General features: G+C 39.6%; 1 protein-coding gene across 2 annotated transcripts in view; it reads right to left on the reverse strand.

Moving 5' to 3' along the window:
- ephb2b (eph receptor B2b) overlaps nucleotides 1–19,532 on the reverse strand; it is a 120,867-nt gene that overhangs the window by 11,310 nt on the left and 90,025 nt on the right. For both annotated transcript variants that reach the window (XM_013910018.1, XM_005729684.1), the window contains exons 5-8: nucleotides 19,045–19,380; nucleotides 4,641–4,765; nucleotides 2,634–2,796; nucleotides 967–1,075 (exon numbers count right to left, since the gene is read on the reverse strand). In XM_013910018.1, coding sequence (XP_013765472.1) covers nucleotides 967–1,075; nucleotides 2,634–2,796; nucleotides 4,641–4,765; nucleotides 19,045–19,380 — 733 coding nt within the window. The remainder of the gene's footprint in view (nucleotides 1–966; nucleotides 1,076–2,633; nucleotides 2,797–4,640; nucleotides 4,766–19,044; nucleotides 19,381–19,532) is intronic.

Consider the following 19,532-nt stretch of genomic DNA (forward strand, 5'->3'; position numbering starts at 1 on the left):
TTCGGTTAGATGAAAAAGCAATTTTTTAAATTCTGTTTCTGTATCATAGTTTTAGCCACTGAGCTAGTTTTTAGTATTACAGACTTAACTTAATATATGGCAAATCAGATCAGATTCTTTTTACCTTTTTTTTGCACTGTATGATCTACAGCATAGGTGTCAAACTCTGGCCCGCGGGCCAAATTTGGCCCACAGCCTAATTACATTTGGCCCGCGAAGCCATACCAAATTACTATTAGAGCTGGCCTACTGGTATTATACAGCTAATATATATATTGTTTAGTATTAAGCTTTGCTTGTTCCATATTCAGTTTTTCAGCAAAACGTGTTTTAGTCCATAAGAAAAGATTCATTCTTATATCTGGAGGAATAAATATATTTCAATAAATATTAACATTAGCCCACAACTTTGTTCCAGTTTTGAATTTTGGCCCACTGTGTATTTGAGTTTGACACCCCTGATCTACAGTATGTCATCACGATCTATGACAGTGACATGTCTAAGCAAAATAGCCTGCCTACATAGTAAAAAAAGAAAAAAAAAATCTCCTATAGAACACTGAAAAATTAATCTTGTCCATTCTTCTGTGAATTAAAATGCTGTATAGGTGGATGGCTACACTTTTAATTTAAGCGGCCATAATGAGAACTGAATTCTTAATCTTGCATTATAAACCTCTGGCACCGTCTGAGTGTGAGCATCCAAAGAGCTCTAATTTCAGAGATCCAGACTTTTATTATTAAAGCACATTTTATTATTTTTGCTGCTGCGAGACTGAAACTTATTAAGAATTAATATATGTTAATCAAATTGTTTTCATCGCTGCAAAATCACATTTATGAAGCCATGACCCCGAATAAGCTTACTAATAAAAACTCAACAAATAAAAAGTGCTCATGTTGCAGGCCTGTTCAGACATTATATCAGCGAGCAGTTTAATAAACTCTGTGTCAGAACTGACTCACCGATTACAGACGATGATGATGACAACCACCGCGATGAGGAACACCAACCCAGCAGCTGCTGAGCCAATGATGAGAGGCAGCTTCTCCTGAATGCTGGTGTTGTATTCCGCTGTAGAAAGAAAAAAGATATATAGATAAACACAGATAAACATGTGTCATGTAAAAATACACACACCCACGCACGCAGAGTCACAAGCTGAAACATATGGGCAAGCGTCTGAGCCACTGCATATGGAGGGAGCAATGGGTGACAGACAAACATACGGCTCGGTGAACCGATGAGCATTTTGGCATCTTGACTGGTTGCATGCACCATTTTCCAAAGCACAGTGAATGTGTTCAGATGCCACAGATATGGACAAATCATCTGGCAGAAAGTGTGTGAAGTGAGAGAGAGCATGTTTGGGTGAGACCCAGACTGATCAGGCAGCCAAAAATGGGAAACCAGCTACTGAATGTGCACACAGCCACGGCGCCAGATTCTTTTCTTGAGTACCACAAATGATAAACAACTTTGCAATCTTCCAGACAAATGGGTGTGTGAGTTTCCCACTGCTTTTTAGTAATAGTTAATAGTTCATAATACGATGTAATGTAGGTGGTAGTAGAAAAAAACCCACATTTATTAATGAACAATATTCACCACCAAGATGTTATTTACAACTACGTCATGTTTGTATTATTTATTTTTATTACTTACAAAGATGTGTGGGGCTAGAAGTGTTGCCTAAATCATTAATAACATATAATAAACTCTTTGGAGTCTTCAATCATTCATCAAGAATAAAGTTAGTGCAAGTGATTGATAGTGTGCTGATGTAGGTTGCTGGAACTCTGCTGAGAATTCGCTGATGTAATAATTTCCCTGTACAATTGTATTTGTTTTTTAAACTTTGATGTGAATACAGTTTAATAATTAATTAAAGCATCTGTGCTTTTCTTTTGAAACCCCAGTTTCAAAAATATAGTTACAAGCACAGTAGTTTCTGTTTTTTTCTGTTTAACTTTTCATTTGCTAGTCATTTTTCCTTTCGTCTTCTTTCAAACACACACACACACACACACACACGTTAGAGTCTCTGTTTACACAATATTTACAGGTACGAGACAGTTTGATACCTGTAGCATTAGCACGGCATCAAGGATATTTGTATTAAAGGCTGAAGAAGGCACCGCAGGCACAGGAAATATGATGTTCAGAGGGGGAAAACCCAGGCTTGGTTCTAAAATTAAACAATTCCACTGATGTCTTCTAAATGTTCTTCGTCTTTAGTTATATTGCAGTACAAAGATAAGGTATCGCAGTACCTTGTGTTTGACTTGAAAGCTTAAAAACAAAAAAGCTACATTTTTTCTTTTCATAAAGAAATCTGTTTAACAACACAAAGGAAAGAAATCTGCAGCGCTGAAAAGGAGGATAGTAATTATTATACGAATAAAATATTTAAGATTTCTCTTGCTGAAAAAAGGACAATGAAAATAAGAATATGACTTCAAGGCCTGTCTTATATGGTTTCGGGTATTGGGATTGTTTACACCACAACATGCTTCCTTCGCATTCCAGCAGCTGTCTGAATTCATACTATACAACATGGTGTGTCGGCAGGCCACGCATGAAAGGTGATAACAGCCCTGCGTGCTCTGGTGAACATTGGCTGAATTCTCACCCTCAGTCATGGTCTGGAAGTACAGTTTGCCACTGTAACGTCCAAACCCAGCTACGGTGCGGGCCCGGACCTGGAACACGTAGATGCTTCCTGGCTTGAGGCTGCGGATGACTGCAGTGTTGGTCTGGCTTCTGATAGTGGTAGAGTTATATTCTGATTGGTCCTGCAAGAAAAAAGCATGTTAAAGAAAACAAAATGTTAAATTTGGGAACATTAGTAATAACAGTCTTATAAGAATGATGAACTACTTCTTAAAGTAGAACCCAGAAGAGACAAATAATTCAATAGTATCGACAAGCGCAGCATCTAGCACTTATAAGGAATTTAATATATATATAGATATGTATATTTTTCTTATCTTCATTCATCACGCTGTGTTGTTTTAAACTGTGTGTATATTAATCACATTGTACCTGCTATGTTTGGAGCTGGAACAGTGCAGAGGAAAAAAAACACTGATAAATTTCCTGACTTCTCTACATTTCTTTTACATTCAAGGTAACCTCAAGAGAACTAATATGAATCATTTGCTACCACAAAAATAATGCAGTGCTTAATAAAGAAGCATGACTGAAAGTGCTCCAACAGCCGCAGTTAAGAAGGTAGAGTTGGTGGCAGTTCTAGGTCAGTCGGCTTCTTTGAGCCATACGTTGTGATGATCAGAGTTGTATTTCACCACCACGCTCTTCCTCTCCCGAAAGCTGACAGGTTTGAGAGCAGAGACTCTTTTAACTGCTCCCTTCAATGCAGTGCTCAGCGCACACTTCTGAGTCGCAGCAGGGGTCAAGATGATTGTTTTGACAGCTCTCTCCAGCAGTGTCAGAAAAAGGAATTATACTCAAAAGTGGAATGGCTCAGCATGTAGACAAAAGCTTGACAAATGCTGCTTATGTGTGTGCAAATACGTGTGTGTGCTATGTCTGTGAATGGCTATATGTATTTAAGTGAACGTTCTGCTCAAATCAATGCACGTTTCTCACTTCAAGCGTTGTTGTGAGAAAGTATGCCTATTTGGTGGAGCCTGCCCCTTAAAAACTATTTTTACAGCAGTCAGTGTACCATTGTTTTAACCACAAGTCTGCATCAGTCCCCAGTAGCTGTTACTGCAGGCCTGAGCATGGCTTCCTTTCCCAGTGACGTCTGCTCATTCTCTATAAATGAAAGAGGGTTTGACAAGCTCTTTCTACAAGCTTTATATGATCTACTGTGGGCAGACATTCTGAATTTAAATTAACAAACAAACAAAAAAAAGCTTAACAAATGACACTAACTGGCCACTCCATTAGATATACCTTACTAGTACCTAGTTGGACTCATGCTGTGCCATTTACACTACGCTCAGTTAGTTCTGAAGTGTGCAACAGAAATGTGCCCATATTATTACACCTTCACCAGCAGCCTAAACCTTTGATGTCAGGCAGGATGGACCCATGCTTTCATGTTATTTATACCAAATTCTGGCAGAAATTCAGACTGATCAAACCAGTGTGGTCTTCCTCTGCTATAGCCCATGGTTCAAGGTTCAACATTTGCGTTCAGAGATGCTCTTCTGCATACCTTGGCTGTAATGAGATGATACTGCCTTCCCAATAGCTTAAAGAGGTTTGGATATTCTCTTCGGTCATCAGTATAACCCAGAGAACTGCAGCGAGCTGGATACTTTCTTTTTCTGACCATTCTCTGTAAACCCTAGAGATGGTTATGTGGGAAAGTTCCAGTACATCAGCAGTTTCTGAAAAATTCAGACCAGCCCGTCTGGCATCAACAACCACACCACATCCAGAGCCACTTAAATTCACTTTCTTCCCTATTCTGATGTTTGGTTTAAACTTCCGCCTAAATGTTCTGTGTTGCTGCCATGTGTTTGGCTGATTAGAATTTTTTATATCAAACCAAGCATCCTGTGACTGTATTTATTTATTCTAAAATGGGAAAAAAAGAAATTGAATTCATTTTTATGAGTACGAGTAAAGAGTGTGTGTTCAAATGAATGTGCATGAGCTGTACCTTCTCATAATACCGCAGTTCATAGTCTAGGATGACTCCATTAGGCTGGTCGGGCTGGGACCAGGAGAGGGTGATGCTGTCAACAGTACGGCTCACCTGGTGCATTATAGATACAGTCGATGGAGCTGTAAAGAGATAACAACAACAGCATATTAAGTAAAAAGCAAATCAATCACCACCAACTTCACAGTCATGCTCAGGAGAGTTTTACAGGATCTTTAAACTCACAGCCAAACACTGGGTTCTGCAAAGGTGTAAGGCTATAAAATCTAATGTAATAAAGTGGAGTCTCCTGTTGGAGAGTTTCATGGCTAGGAAGCATTTCAAGTTGGCAAGTGACAACACTAGCTAAATCACATAAACAGCGTCACGGGACTTCCCAGTTTCAACCGTGACTTTCATGGGATTAATTCCCGCTTGTTTTACTGTTGATAACAGACTACCTTCTACAAATAAATCATTTTAAAATCACCAGACCATCATATATTACATGAAGAAAGCACATTTTGAAGCCAAATAAACTAAACAAATTGAGCAAATAACACGAGCCACAAAGAGTCTACACAAAATTCTTACCAAGCTGTTTTTGTCCTCCCGCATTCCTGTTTTATTAAGAATTTTTTTTAAAAATGGTGTTTTCTCTGCCAACATTTTTTGCAATTCCACCATTTATAAAAAATAAATAAGGCTGACTGTTGACTGTGATGGACTGGCTTAGTAATAAGATTAAGTCAAGCTGATTTTAAAGAATGCTGCACAATTGTTTGGCTGGAACGTTAAGTATCCATTTTCTAGTTAAATATTCAAAACTTTTGATCTGTTTGCCTAACAACAACAAGTAAATGGCCTAAAAGGTAAATCCCTCTGGTAATAGTATATAGTTAGGAGTTTTAATATTTGATCACACATTTGTCAGGTCTATCTTGAATAGTATTCTCTGTGTCATAAAGACATTCTTTAAAAAACAAAGCTTGTTTTTTGAATTTTTTTGAAACATTTGTTTTGTTTTTGTGAGTTTAAAACTTATTGGGCATAGAGAGAAAATATTTTTCAAGGTTGTGACATTAGTGAAGTTCTTTTTTCTTTTATGTAGCAAAACAAGTGAAATTATTTTTTACTCCATTGCCTGATTTTAATCATACATGTGTTTTCGAGCAAACTGAGTCACAAAGTAATTTAAACGTCTTACATCATGGGTGGTCTACTCTGGTCTTACACAGCTCAGTGACCTAAAATTCTGTCAGGTCGGGGGGGGGCGTGAACACCTCAAGTCATCTAACATCCATTATGATTAGTTCAGGGTGCTGCAGGTCAGTGTTAAGCTAAGAGAAGCTAAAGGGAATGTATGGGAAGTCTGGCAAGGCCTCCAGGCCTTAATGTCTGCTCCTCTGAGTGTGTGTGAAAGGGTAGGGTGGGTTAGGGTGTCACAGAAGGAGGGGTGCTGGGCAAGATTTATGGACACCAAGCCCCATGCTCATCCCCTACAGACCCGTGCTGCTCACACACACAGCCCTCAACCAGCAACAAAGTGGCTCCCCAGAGTCCCAGCAATAAAGTCAAAAGTCTCTCCACCGGCACGCGTTCTCTATGGAAAATCCACTGACTGGAAAACTACAACTGCCACGCCTCTATAATCTAAGACTCTAAGGCTGTGTGTGTGTGTGTGTGTGGCTTTTTCATATTCAATAAAACTTTCATTCTTGTTGTGAAACACTTGCAAGTGAGTAACAGGAAGGCACATCTTTCTAACTACTGTCCTAAGGCAGGGGATAAAATATCATATATAAGTAAACATATTGACTGAATGAGCCAATGAATAAAAAGTCCCATTTAATCTTACTCATTATAATTAACCAATCAGCCAAGCTGTTAATGCCCTCTGACCAAAACAGAAGCATCCTTCTGATGCAACAAATTATGATGTCTCATATAAACAGTGATATTAAAGGCAATGAGCATGTTCTCATGTATTACTGCCAGAAGATAATAAATTGAGGTTCTGTATTTCATCTCAGCAAAGCACTTAAACCATGACGGCCTGTGACTCTGCAAGTACATCATGCCCCTATCCTTGAGCCAGAAGTACAGTAATGTATACAGTATCCAGCCAGGACACCAGTCATAGGAATCTCTTCCATCTCCAAGTTCTTTTGCTAGTTTGGTTGCAGTCACAAGACGACGGCCTAATAAGGCAAACTGTGACTCTAAGGAGGACTCACGAGTATCACATTACGGATGTACATAGCATATATTCAAGACTGCCACATGGCCTTTCCTGCATAACATTTCTATTAAACACACAGTGCAGCCTTGCTTAGTAACCTGATACAGGGCCACAGAAACAAAGGCAGCTCATGTATTCATGTTCAGAGGATGGACACATGCCAACATCGAAAGCTGTTGGAGGGGAACACTGTGGTTTTCTTCTGTTAAAGGACAACTTCCAGACAGAGTGGCAGTCGCCATGTCTGGGCTCAAGAAACCGATAAGGGGCGGTGCAACTAAAAACAAACAGATTAAGATTAAATGATGACATGACTGAGGTGAATACTAAGTAAGAATACCAAGTGTTGAAACATCACGCTTGCAGGGAAAATAAGAATGCATTTATGAATATAAATCCAGCTGTGCTGAACTTTTCAAGTCAGTTCAGTACACACATTTCAAGCTAAGCTGACGTTCCACCAATTGACTGCAGAATGTAGAAGTATGCCAAGTCAGCCTTTCATTGCATTAAGAGTTACAGCACTGATTCACATATGAAAACCATTTTCAGACATCCCATTGATGTACTCCAAATCTACAAGTCTCCATTATATTCCAAATCTTAAAGTGTACCGAGAATTCTTTTCCACAAGTCCATCTATAATTTGAAGGGTTGAATAAATACTTGGTTTCCATTGTGTCAACATTAGTCACTGAGTTATGCCACTAAATACATATTGTAGCTGTTTCAAACAATTTTCTTTGTTGTTACAGTAATTATTTTTAAATCATGTGGATCCTGCTCCATTAAAGATAATTAGGAATTAAAAACAAAGATGTGAAAATCTTCCCTACCATTTAAACGAAGTAAGCCAATTTTCTGTCAAGTAAGATCAATGTCTTCATAGTGAGTGAGCTGCGCTTGCAATGGATGCTTTCGTTTTCTCAATGAATCCTCTGTTCATGTTCTTAAAACTAATGAAGCAGCTATAATGACAAAGACAGAGATTGCACATTCATATAATTTGATTAGATTGCTGAACCTAAAAGATAAATGCTGGGACCGAACTGGAGTATTTTATTATTTTCCCATACGTTACAGAATAGTGAGGGCACCAGGACAAGGACTGTTAGTGATAATCACAGCCGATACAATATCTTTGTCACAAGCATGCTTCTTCTGTTTCTGTGCCCTCGTATGATTATTATTTATTTTGTGTGACTGCATTTAACTTCCTGAACTCCAGTATAACTAAACTTATAAATAGCTCAGAGATAATCAGACTAATAATCAAATCAAATAATGAATACGCTGGGGCCTGGGGAGGAGTGCAATCGCATTGCTTAATTGTGAGAAGATGGGAGGCCCCAGCTGTTATAGGAGAATTAGGTTTCAGACCCCACATTATTAACCCAGCCTGGGATCTGATATGGAAGACAGTGCTTTTGGAGTCTATTCTAGCATGACACTCTGGCCTTTGCTCACAAGCAGAGAATACAAAGGCTCTGTTTTGCTTAACATCACTAATAGATCTTTCGCTGTTATGTTCTAACATAAAAGCGACTTCCCTAAGCAATTATAGACAGGGTTTAGGGGGATATTTTCACTCATTTAAATCCAAGGCAATTTAATGGGGCATGCTTCTGCTAACACACATAGATAAGTGTGGCTTTCCCATGGAACCGGTGTGAGATTAGGACCTAGTACTGCTTTGGTGAAAAAGAGAGTACATGCCCACTGGAGAGCTCCCTCAGTAGCTACATACCTTCAAGGGCTTTTTTGCCTTCTCGCAGTAGGAATGCTAACCTGACTTAATAGCACAGCATAGAACAGCTGGAAAACCAACAAGATAGATGTTGCGATTTGAGCTGTGCTCTACACATGTCATGTGTTTCATGATGAAAATGGAAAGGCAGGGGTTCAACTAGAAAAGTTGATAAGCCCAGCTACTATGACCAGCCCAAGAAACTACTCACCCATTATAAGGCCATTATGTTACCTGAGGCAAGAGGAAAAAGCAACTGTGTAGATGCAGCTTAGTTTTTTTCTTTGACTTTTTTGTAATCTTGTTTCAGCATCTTAACTTTCTGTCTATATCCCGCTGCTGTGTGTGAAGGCCCAAGTTAGCAAGTGTTAGGGGAAAGGGTATAAGCTTAATAAAAGTCTGAACTTCACTGTCAGGCCATCTCTTTATGTTCTGCTCTATTTTAAAAAGCAGTCTCCTTCTTACACAACTGATAATTACATGAAATTTATTAAAGTGCCCATTATCTGTGCTGGAAAAACATTCTTACATTACTTGCGCTGGAGAGCAGCTAACCTGAATTAGAACTAAAGAAATACAGAAAAGGGGCTTTTAAGATATTTGATGGTCGATTTCAGCGCAGACAGGGGCCTCCTTCAGGGTTATAAGAACTGAAAAAGCTCCTTTAGACTGAGTTACATAGCGTTATGTTTGGCTGAGCAGTGGTGGGAAAAAAATCACAGTAATCAAAATAATGATTTTACTTCCTGCAGCTAACAGACGACACCACCTGATGGTTTAATACTTTTCACTCTGTTCTATATCAGTCAACACAGCACAGCCAAAAGGTGAAAAACATTCGCTGGCACATGAATCATGTTTCTGAGAAAGTATATGTTTGAGGCTTTTTATCTGCATCTTTCTTGCATCACTCTGTGTCTGCAACCATGTGGCACTGATTTGATTAGATGTTCTGCTGCAGAGAACCATGCTATGATTTGGGGAAGATGGGGGAGGTAGCAAGAACAGGTCAGGGCTCGTAAATCCCTTTTTCCTTTCATTGTAAAAAAATCAGTTTCCCTGCAGAGCAATCTCTCCCAAAGGGCTCAAAGCAGCTGGTCTTCTACCAGGCTCTCTCCTAAACAGGCTGCCACTGCTCCAGTCTCTCGACTGCCGTCCATTTATTAGCAGCACGTTGAGATGTCTTAAAGAGAGAGGCCCATATTTGCATGTACTTTTAGCATGCTGGCAGCCTGCCCTGTTTCCCCAGCTGAAAAGGATTGCGGCTTCTATATCTATAAAGATTTTCCAGCGCAGTTAAGCTACAAAAGTGAGATTTCAGTTCATCAAGCTTTAAACCATCTGCACTGGAAAAGATTTGCGGACTTTAACGCACTCACACATCTATAAGCTAATTCTAAAATAGGCGATTCAGAGGTTTGACCAGTTTTCAGATGATTGCAGAGGTTAGCGTTTAATTCTAATCCAATATATAAAATCTGCAGGCAGAAGAAATGCAAGCCAGGTTAGTATATGTGGACAGAGGGAGGGAGGGATATTTATACATTTTATAATCAAAACCAGTACATCTCTTTAGTGACTGCATGTTGGTGGATCTAACAAGGACATGCATGGTAGTGAATGACTGTCACTACAAAAGTTGATAGACTGCGAAAATAAACCAAGGTGCAATCTTATACCAGACGGTTTCATGTGTTGTATATAAACACAAGAGAAACTGTCAAAGCTGCTGCCAAATCACACGGATTCTTAAAATTCTTAAAAGTTTTCTTTTAATACAACAAACTTTGTACATTCTCACCCACCCATTTCAACTGTTAAACACTTCAGATGGCCTAAAGAATACAATATGTGTGTTGTTTGCTTCTGTGGGCAGACTTGGGCATTACAAACAAAGTCTGAGCTGTCTGGCACAGGGATATGCGTGGAATTACATTTGTGTCAAAAGCAGCACGCGAGATAAAACATGAGCGCAAGAAAATAACTTCATTTCATAGACGCAGGTATTCATTGCCTCTCTCAGAATTCAATTCCTCGCTTGTAAATTCAACAACCCGTACACGTAGAACAGAGTTATTATAGTTTTATTTCATACTGACTTTTTGTTTTTAACTCAGTTTAGTTTCAGTTAGTTAGATTTTCCTGTTTCGGTTTAGTTTGTATTGTTTGGAAAGGTTTAGTTTTTGTTTAGTTTTTATTAGTTTCAGTGTCTTATTTTATTTATCATTATTATCATCATTATTACTATTACTATTATTATTATTATTATTATTATTATTATCATTATTACTATTATCATTATTATTATTATTATTATATGGAGGACGTGTCAGAGGCCAAAATTTAGGAAAATTTGTACAGATATTACAATAAAAAGTTGGCTCGCAGTCTTGTGGATATCCGGAGTCTCATTAAACACGTCTATCAGGTTTAGGTTAACATGTTAAGCCATAATAACTGCGTTATACTATATTTGTGCACTCTTGTTGTAACAGACTACAGGAGTGCAGTGGCTTCAGTCTCTTTTAAAGATTTCTTCAGTATTAAAGTGATCTGGTCATAATTGTCAGCACTTCCTTGGCTACACACACACAAAAAACCAAAAAAAAACAGCTGATAGTTAATTCCTACCAAAATGTCTGTGAATGTTCTCAGTCAAGGAGCTTGGAAAGAAGTCCAGAAGTCCGTAAAGAAGTCCACATGCTTTTCTTTCCAAGATCCTTAGACTTAATTCACCAACTTTATTTTGTAGGTTGTGAAGAAGTACAATATGAAACAGTGCCCATGTTGCTACCCAGTGAATCTCACTTTCAAATGGTAAATTGATCGCGCCAGGCACAGAGGTTGTGGTGTCACTGCTTCGAAAGTGACGAATCACATTAGTTTCCTTCTTCCTCAGTGATCCACCCTCCCGACTCTCAAAAGTCAGATTGATCTGCGTGAGTAGAATTCAGCTTCGTGATCAGAGCTGCCTGCGAGAGTGTGAATCCGCTGCAGAGTTTGCCAAGCAGGTGCACTCATGTGAATGATGAGTTCTCTCTGAATTCAGTCCATACGAGTTGCTGAATTTATGTACAGGAAATTACAAAGTAATTTAACTGTTTGTGATAATGAATATCCACACTTGTGAAATGAAATGATTTGTTCTTGATTTTGTTTTTCCTCGCACACCACTTTTGACAAATATAATTCCACAGGTGTGGAATTAAGTTCTTGACACACACAGCTCTGAGAGGAACTGAAGGAACTCCATTTAATCAGCACTCTAATTTAAATGTATTTAAACAAGTTCTAAACTGCCATCTACAAGGAGAAAAACTCCAGAAGCATGTCAGTGTTTTACAGGGTTGGAATGACCAGGCTGTTCTCATTCCCTGGGCGCCACACACTGCTGTAGTTAAAAATGCTGGCATCAGAGATACGCACAAGGTGTGTTTTGGCATCAGGGACTTGATGAACCAGGCTGTGGCAAGAGTGATTTAAATCTGATCCCCTGGCATCACATTTAAAGCAGGGCATGGTTAATGAGAGGCATATTTGAACTTAAACCCAACTGTGAGTTTTTGGTGCCTAAACCTAGCCAGCAAGTAAAAATGCAAGTAAATATGAAATAGTGTGTATTGTGCAGTCTCCTGACATGTTTAGGACTTAATCCACCAGCACCTATCTGATCTCCAAATACAAACTTTATTTAATATCTTTCTGCTTTCAGAGCACTGAATTATCTACACCGTGGGACACCTTGTGTGCATATCTGAAACCCAAGTAACATCTAAGAGAAGAGCAAAAACGTAATGCACTGGGATAAAAATGTGTTTAAAAGAGTGGATAGTGTAACAACGTGAAGATATGAAATCCAGTATAGTGTGACATCCTTCAAATGGAGACCTGTTTAAAGATAATTTATTTGACAGCGATTTAAGCAGTGTCCTGATTTACTATCACTCTCATTTAACAAATCTGAATATGTACGAGGATTTACACAAGTTCTGTCAGTTCCTGTCACTCCCACTCAGTAGCTCAGAAGTAATGATTATCTAAAATAAAGAAGATGTGTAAATTGCATTTACTACACCTGCTTCATTTCTGTGTCAATGAGCAGCAATGACTTCTGTCTTTACATTGAAGTCATTCTTATCTGCATAGTATGAAGTTGTTATAATGAGTGGCGCACAATAGCACAGTTTCCAAAAGATCATCTCACATTATAAAGTTCCTGACCCCAATTTACAGTTAATACGTTCAAGTGGATGAGAGTCTGCAGCTTGTGTGTTCAGTATGATCCGTGCGAGCGAATCAAGGCTACATTAAAAAATGAGAGGTATTCATGACGTGCGAGCAGGAGCGGGGGGAAGGTGGCGTGTCACGATCACACCAGAAATTCCAGACGGGAAGAAGACAGTTGCTCAGACAGTGACAACTTTGTTTTGCAGCCGCCTTCAAAGGAATACTTGGTGTACATGACTGCAGGAATTTGAGTGTGTTTTGTAAACAGAAAGGTTGAGCGGGGACACAAAAAGAGAGGATCAGGGAGAAAGTCAAAAGAGACAAAAGCGGGGAGTGGCACCGAATTTATCATAAATCCATTTGCTTAATTGACGAAGTTAACTCCATAAAGTTTATAGAAAATCACTTAGAAAACAGCGAGCTGATTACGTTGTCACCCCTTTTTGCTTCATGACCTTTATTTATTATCTTTTTTAATTATCAGAGCTTCATGCTCTTGAATGTAAAAAGTAAATAAATGATTGCACGCTCAGTCATTTATGCACCTCAGTGTATAGCTAATACACTCAATATTAATGAATAATGTATTCACGTTACGCTCACTTTGACAGCCCACAGACCAAAAGATCATGGCCTTTTCACCAAGATGCATATACAGCTGAGGTGTTTTTTCTGTTCTGCTTTCCTGTATAAATGGAAATGAGAGGGAAAAGATCCATAAAATCTACCCTGAAAAAAAAAAAATTCAAATGACTACTGAAAGATTTATGAATAAAATCAATTAGTTAACTAATTTAGAGAATCCATGTGCTAATTCTCTTCTGGGGAGTCATAATTAAATTCTTATTGCTTATTTAAAGCCTGTAGCTGTGGCTCAGGTAGAGTGGGTTTCCAATAATCGCAGGGTTGGCAGTTCGATCTGTGGCTTCTCAACATGCTGAAGTGTCCTTGGGCAATACACTGAACCCCAAGTTCCTCCTTTTGGCTCAGTATCAACAAGCACATGAATGTGGTTTATGTATGGGTTGCTGGCTTACTACCAGAACAGCCTTCTCTCAAGGCTCTGTCAGTACTGAGGTCCAGGTGCATGCTGAGGCCTCCTGTCTGTCTGCCTGGCTGACCTACACTGGCACCCACCATATGTGCCCTTCTCAACACCTTCTGTCACTGTCACACTGCGTGGCATGTATACCGGTGGTCCCTGTCTGACTCTCAGTTTATTTTCTATTTTTCAGCTTGCATCTCTGGCATTTTGCTGATACTGAGCTGCTGCTCCACTGAGAAAATTTCTAAATATTTTGTCTCAAGTTTGTTTGATTTTTTTTCTTACCTTGGTCTGTTAGTAATGTGAACTGCATATGCATGAGGATGTATTATAACTTTTTAAGATACTATATAGTGAATGAAGCAGACATAAGGCTTTTCAAACAGAAACACTTTTTTAAAATGTTACGTTTCAAGTCTGATCGATAAAAATGCCACTGTACTAAACAAAGGCAGTCAATCAGTGGCCGTGGCCCAAAAATAATATATCTTTTGTAACGGGTTTCAGTGCCCTCAAGTTAACAGCGTAGTAGCCACATTGGCTTTTTGGTGTACTGACACATTCTGGCGGGCCCAGCTGGCTCTGTACCAGTGCTTTTCACACCATGGCCCAATGGAGCAGCAAAGGACTTGGTAGCCTGGTTACACTGGACCTGGGCAATTTGGACCATAATTAAGTCATAAATCTTCTCTAGACCATATGAAAAGGCTGCACCCGATTACACGCTGCCCCCACCGCCACCCCACCCGGGTTCCCTCGCACAATCAGCCAGTTCACCTGATAAGAAACCAATTCAGTTCCTCTGCTTTTCAATAGCATTAGCAGCAGCTCACCTTGAGTTAATGAAACGCCTAAACAAATATGTCCTCTGAAATCTAATATACTCAACCAGAATGCAATATGGCAAACACACTGAGGATATGGAGATCTCATTCATCTGTCTGCAGAATACCGATAAGTACTCACTGAGGTAAGAGATGATCTCTATTCTATGCACTGAAATTGATGATACAGCATATCTAGAGTAAGCTATAACATAAATGTCAGTTCTGTTCTTAGCTATTATTTATTCATGTCTTGTCTGCATACAATAACTGGATGGATTTCTCATAAAATCCCTACTGACATAATCCCAACTTCAACCAGTCTCAAGCAGAACCAATTTAAAGGGCCGCCTGGTCACTCTGGCTTGGCAATGGTGGTTTATTTAAAAAATGAGGCAAAAATCACAAAACCTAGGAAATGAAAACATCTAAAATATACTGATAACGCTGCTATTTGTCTGTGTGGCTACTACAAAACATTGTAATTTGCCTTTTTGCTACATCTTTTTGCTTCACCTTACTGCTACTTTCATTTGACTGAAATCTACTAAGTTAAAGATTGAGTCAGACAAATGAAAAGCTCCCCAAGAATACAGTGAGATGTAAAACAAAACTGCAAGTTGGTGCAGAGTGAGAAATTCTCTCTGGACAGTCATGCACAGTCATGAGTATACTGACAAAAACTGGATTTGCTGGATATAACCTCTTTTTTTCACAATGCACGTGTTCAGTAATTCACTGCTTAGAGGATGTAATGACACACTTGTTGTAAATCTTCTTACCAAACATAAGATGGACAAATATAAAATCTATCCTCACCGCATCATGTTCACTGCACAGAAGAGCAATCTCTTTAAAAGAGCTGAACTATTTTGGGGCATTTGTCTAGTTTACGTCTGTTTGCCTCTTTTTTTTCCTTCCTAGGTTAGATTAACTAATGAAATGTAATGAAATGATTATTTTACTTATTTAAAAAATAATAAATAAACATGAATTCCCTATCCTGTCTAACTCTTTGCCCATAAATATTTGCACAGAGTAGTGACTTGAAAGAAACTGCAGTTAATAAATGAAATTGCAGGCCAATAGTGAACGTGATATATACAGATGTTTTTCATATTTTTTGGAAGACAAGGTAGACGACTAAGTTGTTGCTAAGTCAGGCACTGAATACGCTAGCAATAAATCTATTCACTTTTTTTCTTGGCCTTGTGTTGGCAGTACAAGCCACACATTCACACACTATTTTATTCTATGCACACCCTGCTGTTACACAGACTAATGGAGGCATCCTGGGATATTTGGAGTTCAATACAGTATTTTACCAAAGGAAACTTTTACTTGTATACCCACTAACTCCTGAGCTAGACCCTCAATTTCTTTATTCTCCCCCTGAAAGGAAGGGAGGGAGTATGTAATCGGTTGTGCTTGTTTGTTTGTCCATTTGTTAACATTCTAGCAGCCCTAGTTTTCAAGATATCATTTTCAAATTTTGTGCGATGGTAGATACAGCTCGAGGTGATTTAATCTTGGTGAAAATTAGGTCAAGGTGACACCAAATTTGAAGAAACAGTAAAAACTTTATTTTACCCACGTATTGTCTTCACACTTTACAACAATTTAGCAGGCTTTGGTGGTCACAAGTACCTTTGTTGGCTAAGCATAGTTAACACCCAAGGTCAGAACTGGCTTGAAAATAAATCACAGCAAACGATATCGAGTAAAATATCATATGGAAGGGCATGGAGAGAGCCTTTTTATTTTTTCAATATGACACCCTATGACATCACAATGGCACCATAACAGGCTGACATCGTCATATCGTAATAATAAAAACAAGAACTATCAAAAGTTTTAGTATAGCCCTTGTCCTGCAGGGGGAGTTGCACTCTGAGTGCTCTGGTTTCATTTATAATATTGTTCCACACCCAGTATCAACTATCAGTATAACTAATTTAGAATATGTATACATATAGTGCACCACAAAATGTTTGTGAGGATGGTCTTGTGGCATAACTACAGATGCATTACCCAGAAATGGCTTTTTCGCTGCTGTAAAGCATCTCTTTTGCAACTCTCTGCCTGATTTCCAGTGCATATTTCATGTCCCATATAAGTAACATATAAATACAGTGAAGCCAAAGTAAATGGCTTAAGTGTGACTCATTATTACAAAAAAGGCTTAGAGGCACATTTCAAGGCTTCTGCGTATTGCACACAATACAAGGTTTGGGGAATTAGTCATACGCTTATAAAACAGGCTCAAACGGCATTCAGCCCAGAATTTGCTTTTGTGTGGCATTACACTGTGTAATCAAGCGCCACACTTTCCAGGGCAATCATGTCCTTTATCACAGAGGAACTGTCGCCAACCACCTACAGAGTGGGAGGATAAGCCCTGTAGGTAATAGCGTGTGGTGGGTGCTTGATTGGGTATGGAGAGTGAGAAGTTTTGCTCACCCCCCCATACCCCACCACCCTTTACACCAACAAGTCATAGCAGAAGAGGCAGCCATCCGTACAAGTAATGAGACACACTTTTACGCCACTTGCTTCAAATTTTATTTTTTGTCGCTTTCACAGAACGCTCTAGCCGATGGTCCAAAGCAGGTCGGATTTACATGCATGTATCTACAAAAATTCATAGACTCTGGCTTTTGTTTTCTCCATCTCACGCTCTCATTTTCATTGTAAGGGGAGGCATAAAACTGCCTGAGTTAATTAGGGGTGACACGATGTTTATGTAACCTCCAAGCCTCACAAACCAGACGCAATTATGGCCTCCAGTCCCTGTGACCCCAGCCTGTAGCGTAGCACGGCAAAACTCCAATCCCGTGTCCCTGGAGTGAGCAGTAAGGTGATGGGGGAAGGTGGGAACGTGGACAGGGGGGGAGCAAGAGTTGAGTTCTTTTCACAGCTCCATCTGACGGGAGCTCTCGCTGCCTAATCCAAAGTGACGGACACTTCAGTGGAGAGGGCACAGAGCCCACCAATTTCCGCCAGGACCCCTCGGCAGGAGAAGCAGAGAAGCCAAGGGTTGGGGTGGCAGACTTATTGTGGCCCAGTGAGACAGAGTGGGGCAGGGGCCTCATTACAACGCTTAACTGCACTCACAGGCCCTCATTAACCCACCACACCAGTGACTCAAATCAAAACAGACAATAAAAAGAGGTCTGTGCTTGAATAAAGGCCTCTGTTTTAGTGTGACAGAGTTTCAGCATTGTAACGGAGCACTTTATGGAGCTTTTAAACAAACAAATCACATACGTTTGTTACAACGGGTCACTTTAAATAAAGGATTTCCCTCTTGTAGATATCATCATTCAACTTGCATACAGTTCTCTCGTTGTTTTTCTTTTTTTTTTAAAAAGGCACAAGGAATTTATGATTCAAAAATGAAGGGCACCAACATGGTGCTGTAAGAAGCGCATTTATAAGACTGCCTGCAGTGCAAAGGCATGGATGATGAGTGATGACAGACACCTAAGCCTGCTGCCAATGGAATGCAAAGCCAGTGCAAAGATTAAGTGCAGGCTGTATCCCTCCGCTCATCAGTGCTTTGGGAAACGAAGCTTAGCCCGCCAAATGACGCGTTTCATAGACACAATTAAAGAACAAATCAATTCAGCTGCCTCGGTAAAATAATCAGAGATGCGGTGGCTGAATTTGGCTGCAATTGCATAGTGGAAAGCTTGGAAAGCGCCAACCATTGCACAAGAATGATTAAATAAGATTTTGATTTCTATAAAATCCTAAAGATTACAACGTTGCCCCACTTATCAAGATGTTTTATGTTAACATACTAAAATACTGGTTTCTCGTTCATTTATGAAGGTTTTTTTAGTCTACAAGGTAGCTCATACATTGCGATACTAGCCTTGCTTTTATTACTTTTTTAAAAATATAATTCCACAACCAAGTGGCTGCATGCGTATAAAGCTGTAATCACTGAACCGCAGATGAAGTGGGGAGACAGCAGCAAGCCTGCTCTCAGCTCCTCAGTCTGAAATACATGGTGATGAGGTCACACTGTAAAGACCAGCAGGCCATCACATTCTGTCTGTCACATCATCAACGGCACTCTCCTTCCCATTTACAGCCCTTAATCTGCATATATCACCATGCAGGAAAGAAACAGACATAGTGGAGCTTTATGTGCTCTGCATTATGTGCCTGTAGAGGGGTTTGAGCAATGAAGAGGTTCTCTACAAGGAGTGTGTGACAAAGGGGAGAAGTACAGAAATAAACACGGTGAGAAGAGAAGAGAAGAGAAGAGAAGAGAAGAGAAGACACATGGGGAGTATAATGTGCAGAAAAAGACAGATGGGTCCACTTACCAGCCTGGTTAGTGGTAATGTTGACTGAGGCATACTGAGGGGAGTAGGGGCTCTGATCTGACACCCCGTTGACAGCCTGCACCTCAAACGTGTACTGTGTGTGGGCCAACAGGTCACTAATGTAGACCCGAGTTTCTGTCAGGCCCAACTGGCGGGGTAAAAACTGAACGTTGTCCCCACATCGGGTGCACCCTCCTCGGCCTCCGCCGCAGCTTTTGCAGATGATGTTGAAGACTACATCCTCGCGGCCCCCTGAATCTCGAGGGGGTATCCACTCCAGCATTACAGAGGTTTCATTTACGCTGGAGATCACATTTTGCGGCGCTGAGGGGACAGCTGGAAAACACATAAATGTGTGCATTTATTCTAAATGCTGAAAAGTGCGAAGAAAAATTAATCAATAAAAAAGGGAAAGAACACTTCAAGAAACAAATGAAAATGTAAAGAGGATCCAAGTCACTATTTTGACTCCAATTTTTGTCACATTA

The sequence above is a fragment of the Pundamilia nyererei genome, unplaced genomic scaffold (genome assembly GCF_000239375.1).
Source record: "Pundamilia nyererei isolate P.nyererei 1_Seehausen unplaced genomic scaffold, PunNye1.0 scaffold00034, whole genome shotgun sequence".
NCBI classification, from domain to species: Eukaryota; Metazoa; Chordata; class Actinopteri; order Cichliformes; family Cichlidae; genus Pundamilia; species Pundamilia nyererei.